This window comes from Montipora capricornis, chromosome 3 (genome assembly GCF_036669925.1).
Source record: "Montipora capricornis isolate CH-2021 chromosome 3, ASM3666992v2, whole genome shotgun sequence".
Classification (NCBI taxonomy): domain Eukaryota; kingdom Metazoa; phylum Cnidaria; class Anthozoa; order Scleractinia; family Acroporidae; genus Montipora; species Montipora capricornis.
Window position 1 is genome coordinate 16,584,102 of NC_090885.1, and position 7,500 is coordinate 16,591,601.

At 39.7% G+C, this 7,500-nt stretch overlaps 1 protein-coding gene across 3 annotated transcripts in view; it reads right to left on the minus strand.

Annotated features, from left to right (window-relative positions):
• Positions 1-7,500, minus strand: part of LOC138042426 (glutamyl endopeptidase-like) — a 178,118-nt gene that overhangs the window by 36,570 nt on the left and 134,048 nt on the right. For 2 of the 3 annotated variants that reach the window (XM_068888319.1, XM_068888320.1), the window contains exon 1: positions 5,579-5,704. The exons of the other annotated variant lie outside the window; for it this stretch is intronic. In XM_068888319.1, coding sequence (XP_068744420.1) covers positions 5,579-5,700 — 122 coding nt within the window. In that variant the 5' untranslated portion in view covers positions 5,701-5,704. Of the gene's footprint in view, positions 1-5,578; positions 5,705-7,500 lie in introns of those variants that run through there. 3 annotated transcript variants of the gene reach the window in all.

Here is a 7,500-nt window from a genome sequence, read left to right on the forward strand (position 1 = left end):
CACCCTACTGGGGGGCCAGCCATTCGCCTTAAACATAAAAGAAAAAAAACATTGAGCAAAAGAAGGAAGGAAAACATGCAAAAGATAAGGAAATCAATAAGAAATAAAGAGTAGACCAGAGAGAGTCAAAGACCAAAGCTGTGGTTGACCTGCATTAAAGAGGGTAACGTTTTATCAAGCACATGACATCACTGAAAAAGAATAGCATGATTTCCAATGCAAGGATGAGATCTTCACTCAAGACATCGTTTTAAACAATGTTTCTTTGGAGAAAAACTTTATAATTTTATACGTTGTTGCATTCGGTATGCATTGATGACAGTCATTCGTTGCAATAAAAACAAACGTCACCAATGTGAATACATGCTACAACTGCCGAAAATGGATCAAACACTATTTAAGAAGGCAATGCTTCTGGGCTAAATGGTGTGATGAAAAACTTCGTTGCCCTTAAAAAATGGAAATATTAAATCCAACAGACATGGTCTTGTGAGCATTGTCGCTTCCCACTTGTTTGTATAGCTTAAATATATAAAGAAAATATGTCCCCTAAAATTTTCCGTGTCCTCGAAGCTTGGACAAGAGCCATCAAGATAGCTGAAACTTTGTGATGAGCCAAACGCCCCTCCCTACAACTTTCGAGACTTCCAAAGTTCCCCTGATATATCGGAACAATAAATATTTTGTAGGGAGGCCCCAAATTAACCAAACAGGCTTTTGAAGTATAGAGAAATCCATTTTACAGTCTTCCGACGCATTTCAAAATATTCCGTTGTTAGATCGATGCCTCTGTTAACTCCGTTTATGTGCTAGGTTATGTGCCAGACAATTACGCATACCGGTAATTAAACATTAAACATGAATGTGTGACTCAACAAACTACCGATCTGTGGGAACAGAATATTCTTATTGCTCAGTGTTTCAACCTTGAATCGCCCCTACTGTTTGTGAGATTGCCTATTCTCCATGCAGATAGTAAATCATATGCTTACCTGTTCTTGCGGAAACTTCATGGCTGCCTGTGTCAACCGAACGGCAAACGCAAGTGAAACGTTGACAGTTCCGAGGAAAAAAAAATTGCCAAAGGCGTGCAGAACGCCGCGCGTGCCGGCAAAATTTATATTGAATTTCTTTATTCCGAGCAACAAAACACCACAAACAAAACGGCAGCTTTTGTCGGTACCGGAGTTTACTGAGGTACAACAAAAGAACCAAAGACAGAAAGCAAAAGAATTCCAAATAAAGACTAATCCCAAGTGACCAAAACACAGTGCTTTCCGGTACCGCCTGCAGAAAGACCCAACAAAACACTCAATGAGTTTTTGTGTGATGGAAAGGAATGGACTGAACTTTGCCGCTCACTTAGCATTTATACCGACCTAATTCAAACTAGAGTTATTCTGTCTCATTTACGGCCAGTTTTTACCCAGTCCAAGACTGGTAACACGTCGAAAAGTCATGCCCACTCAACAGGCGGTGAGTAATGTTTGTAGTCGGCCAGTCCCAGTTTCCCCTCTTCCTTTGCATCAAAATGGCCGCTGCTCGATTTCATGATTCCGAGCGAATAGTCGAGGAACGACATGTTTTTCAAGTCTTTAAAGAGCCGGAAATTATGAAAGAAAAAGACACTAAGCAGTTTTGTGGTCGCCAGACTTCTTAGTATGTCTGGCTGTAAATTAAAAAAATCAAATGGCCAGGAAATAGGTCGCCAAACTGGCGACCTTCCCGACAGTTTTGGTCGCCAATCTTTTTTTCTACTCGCCATGGCGACCAAAACGGTCGCAGCTTGGAGCGCTGGATCACCTAAAATGTGCATGACATTTATAAAACAGCTTAATAAATTAACTATTCTTACATTTGAAACGATAGAATTTAATTTTTATTCCCTAATAATCATTACTACATATTGACAGTATGATCCAGTAACAATAAATTCAAGTTGAGTTTCTTTGTGTGTATGTTTCATTTGGTTGCCCTTAACATCAATGTTGAATTAATGTTATGAAATCCGGCTGCATCTGAGTTTCTTTTAAAAAAAAAAACATCTTACATGTTATGAATGAAGCTGCTTAATCTCTGGTTTGACTTTTCCAGAGACAACACTTTGTTTTATTAGTTGCATCAAATTACTTGTGCAGATTATGCAACTATTATCATTTGGACTTGACTTTTGCAAGCCACAATAGCAAAACCTGTCATCACCGTCTTTTACCCTCTTTGGAATGTATGATTCACAGACATTTCTTTTCTCTTGTCGGTTACTAGGATACACTGAAGGGGTCCAACGCTCTAAGCCACAAGGGACAGACAACCTCATGACGAAACACTACCCACCACCTCATGCTCTTCTTCAAATTGCAAGTGTTCTCAACATATTTGGCTAACTTGACATGTTTAGCTTCTCGCCCCTGCATAGAATTTAGGCCAAGCCCAAAGCCATTTTTTTCAAGCAACTGTGCAGTGTGATAAGGAATAGCATATCCTATGGTCCACACTGTGGGATTTACACCACTTAGCAGCAAGCAGTTTGTTGTGAAGTAGTGTTGACATGTGATCTTCAAATTTTCAATTTGTTGTTTGTTTACCTCCACCCTAGAATAAATAGCAGCAGAATCTCTGAGGTTTAAGCCAGCAAGTGCCAAGGCATGCAGTTTCACAATGGAGTTCTTAGAGAGATTAGCTATTTTCAAAACCTCCTGAATAAGGGAGGCAAAGTTCCATGAAATCCTTTTTGATTCAAGTCCAGTGAATCTGTAAGAAAACTGAATTCCTTTCTTTCGTTTCTCACTAAACCACCTTTGAAAACTGTTGCACAATCGTCCACACTTAACAGTCTCTGTTTTCCATTTGGATCTCGAAGTTTAGATTTCCACATTTCAACCTTCTTTGCAGTTTCAAGTCTCTTCTTGTAGTCCCAGGGTTGCCAGGTTGCATCTGATCCACCGATTGAGCCACCAATTGTAGTTTTGTCAGTCTGGTTGACATTAGCAAATGAAGAGAAATAAACTGCACAGTTATTTAATTCTCTGGACATACAAGAGACCCATTTCATGTTAGCTGGAATAAGTTCAAAACGAAAAACCACCTGGTTTCCCTGTTCAGTTGTTAACTTCTTTCCCTCTATTTTTTCCATTTCTCTCCTTAAATGCTCACTGTACTTTTTCATCAGTTGGGTATCTTCAGCACAGTTTGCTCCCATTAGGAGATGGTTGTCATGGCAACTTTGCACTCTATTCAGGATGTTCAGAACACTCACCAGGTAGGCAGTTGCAGTGTCGTCCTTTCCAAATGGAGCACCATCTGCCCAAACAGCTACATATAACACCCCCTTTTCTCCATTAAACCAGTGAAGACAGGGCTTTTGCTATCTATCACCAGGTAAAAGTCTGCGAGCTTCAGCAAAAATGGTTTCAGTGGCCTATATTATACACCAGGGAATGCCTCTACACAATACTTGGCAGCAAGGTTCTCTAAGGAAAGTACCTCACCAATGTCAATACTTCTGATAAAGGCCGTGAGAGCTTTGTAAGGCAAAATTTTAGGAACCTCACATCCAGTCATAAACTCTGTTTTCAAATTCTTCCTCTTCTTCCCAGTTTCTTTTGCTATATCTGAACTGTTTCGGACGCTTGTGTACTTCCTTTTGCTAATAAGGCCTCCTTCATACAGCACACGCATACTTCTCACCCGATTTTCCTTGCTCTTTTCATACTCTTTTATTTTAGCTTTGACAATATTTGGAATTATCTCATGCATACATTGAGATGATTTTTTGATGTAATTAGCCATTTCAGGTTTTGGAGCAGTGCAAATCAATGTTGACCACAAACCATCAAGTACTGGACTATTATCCTGACATGACACCTTCTCTTTAACTGCTGATCCACTTACATGTATTTCCCTCAAAGCAGACATGGTCTTCTTTCTTCTTATCAAGAACTGTTTTCTTGACAGGTTTAGCTTCTCACTGGATGAGGCAGAGATTTCACTAGTGACAATGGGGCGTCTATTATCCTTTTTCTTTTTGGCTTCCCCAGGGGAATGATCTTCAACATCAATTTCAGCAATCTAAAAGTGTTTTCAGGGATAAATGAGCAAATCAACAAATTAATACTTTTTAAATGAGAAAAATGATATGAACTAGCAAAATACATGTCACAGGAAACCTGGAAAAATCGTACATTTGTCATTTGTTATTTATGACAAAAATGATATTTTTATTACCATCATCATTATTATTTATCATTTGCAATAGTGCTCAGTTCACTTGAATATTTTGCACTTCGTAAGCTAACAGCAGTTAAACAACTGATCATTGAGTCACACCACTTTATCAATGTTAATACGAAAATACTAACCTTTTGCTTCTTTCTTCGCCTTCGTTCTTCGAGTTTGTGCTGCTTTTTTCTTCAAAACTTTAATGTCTGTCGCTTGCTCATGGAGCTTTCTCCTCGGGCTGCTTATTTCTTCATTGGTTTTGAGGATTGCTTTTGCTCTTTCTTTTTTAACGCAGTTAAACTCTGCCAGCGGGAAGCGTTGTTTTAAGCTTTATGAGATTAACCTATGTATGACTTCAAAATTTATTATTATCGCTCTACATCACACGTAAATATCAACGAAGATGCACTACCTTGAGTACTCTTGGGGCGGCAGGTATTTTTTGCAGGTTGCAGGTTGCAGGTTGAAATTTCATTATAACTGGAAAACCACTGGCACTAAAAAGAAAGGTAAAGCGATAGACTTGCCGTGACTGTTACATGAATAGCTAACCTTAGGCCTAAAAACTTTTCTTTAGGCCTAATTAGGCCTAAGGTTAGCTATTCATGTAACAGTCACGGCAAGTCTACCGCTTTACCGTTCTTTTAGTGCCAGCGGTTTTCCAGTTATAATGAAATTTCAACCTGCAACCTGCAAAAAATACCTGCCGCTCTAGGGGCGAACTTGCTTCGCCATTTTCGTCTCCTAACCTACTGCTTTTATCCAATATTTTGTAACAACCTAGACTCATTATACATGTACACCAAATTGCAGCTCTCAAAACAAAGAATCTGAAAAAACGCGCCAGTGAAGCAAGGATAGTACCCAGGGTGCACAAATGGCGGTAAAAATCGACCCAACTCAGCACGAGTCCCCAGTGTTGAAAACCCAGGTGGCTTTGCACGCCTGCAAGCCGCCATCTTGAAAAAAAGTGCCCACGCGAGAATGAAACAACTGGGGGGTCTGGCCCCGCCGCGGTATCACGTATACTTTTAAGCATTTACTTTAGTTTCATGTCTTAAGCATGTAAAAATATTTTTGTATGGTTTCTTACCCTCAAAGATCACCCCTTTTCGCCGCAGTCGGTGATATTAAAATTGTAAACGGAAGACTAATTAAAATACTTTTTTCTCAACTGTTTGACTCATGATTTCGGAGGCAACCATCTCCAATACATGACGATAGTAAAATAAACGCCATTCGTTTCCATCGACCAAGAACAACGTCCAAATGTACCTTGGATATTTCACAGTGTCTCTTGAATTGGCCGGGTGCCATGACTAATATTGATAATTATGTAAAGTTCGATGAATAAACTTACTTAAGCTTTTTCGTTTCTTGGTTCTTTATCTCAATAAGGCAAACAGCTCTTACACGATCTCTGTGAACGTCGGTAGGAATGAAGCCATCTCCTCCGCTGAGTACAACCTCTGGTTCCTCCATAACAGTAACTTACAAGTCACGCAGTTTTGTGTGACTCGGATTCCTGTTTATACGCAAAGGGTTCTGGGATCGACAGGGGGCAAACATTGCAAGTCGCCGTAAGAAAATGTATGGCGGAAACTGACTTATTTCGAGGTCCAAAAAACGATTTTGGAGAGAGATCAACGCTCTTTTCAACACAGATTTATCGATTTGGGTAATGTTGGTACGTGGCAAATGTAAGTTTTTGTTTGAATAACCGTGAAATATGACGTAAAATTTACCGGATTAACCTTGCTCGCGTGAGGATCCGTAAGGTTCATTGTGAAATTGACATCTCGTCATGGACATGAAATATTACAAAATTAGGTACAAATCTGGAGTAAATAACACCATAAAGCCTTTTTAGTGGTATTTACGTGTGTCTAGGCTGGTTTCTTATTACTTACGTCTTGCGTAAACGAATTATGGCTTCTGGAAATATACCTCCTCTCCTCAAAAGAGAGAAGTCCGTGTCACAGGAGATAGAAATTGTTTTTACAGAGCTGTTGCTCTTTGGAGGGATGAAATGAGCAATGAGAAACATGAGGAAATCCATAGGTTAAGTTCTTGTTTGAATGAGAAAAATCCAAGGGCTTTCGAGCCGCTACTATTTTCTACAAACTCTAACTGTGAGAGTCCAATCACTTTAGTGTAGTACAATAGGTGGGTTCATACCAGCGGAGTAAGTACACCTTAAGTATACCCGAGCTCAAGTATACTTAAGATCGTCCATGTTTACTTACCGTGATGAGCGTTCATATTAGAGTTCAAAGTATGCTTTCAAGGTAATCGTGTTGTCAATCAAACACAGCATGGAGACTTACATAAGGTCTTTGTCTAAAAAGTTGTCCTCATCCATCCCCTGGTAAGATCTATACGGATTCATTCACAGTCGTTTTTCGTCGAAGTAGAAGCAAATTTTGCGTGTTCGCGTGTTTGTGTGCTCTGAATTTCCCGAATTTCATGCTTGATTGACGTCCGTTTCCGGAATGTGTTTTGATATTAGATAAGTAAGCTCGTAAGGATGATCTGAACTAGACTTGAGAGTGTACTTCGGCTTCTTTGAAGGCAATGCATTACCATGGCCACAAAGTAGGCTACTTGAGCTGAAATTAAAGCCGTTCACATCTGAAGTAGGGCTCAAGTGTACTTAAGGTATCCTTAGTCCGCTAGTATGAACCCACCTAATGATCAGGGTTCGCACGCACCTTGAAAGTACTTGAAAGTCCTTGAATTTGAAAATAAAAATTCAAGGCCTTAAAAGTCCTTGAAAATTGCAGTCAGTGCTGGAAAGTCCTTGAAACTTGTAGCTAATTTCATCCATCCTAGATTCTAGAGTGCCTAATATGAAAATGTATGCTACTGGCAGAACAGTAGCAACGCATAATAGGAAAAAAAAAAAAAACAAATGAAAACGATCATTACAACTCTCCGAACGTCCATCAAGCGCCGAGTACATTTTCCCGTTCTTTGTTATATTCATTGCTCTGATTGGTTCAATGTCTGTAATTCTAAGAGCCAATGAAATGTTTTGTAGTCTTCGCTCTTTCCGCGAAAAGCCATGTGCCTCGAGTGCATCCTGTTGTTTGCGTGGGTGTTGTTTGTTCGGCTATTGTTTCACGAATAAAAGATTTACAACAATGGGAAAGTGTGTTTTCAGCGACTTGTGGCTTCAGAAACCACTGTACAAAGAGTGGCTACGTGAATTCATGGGTGACAAACTCAAGGCACGATGCATTGTGTGCATGAAGGATGTTGACATTTCGAGCATGGGAGAGT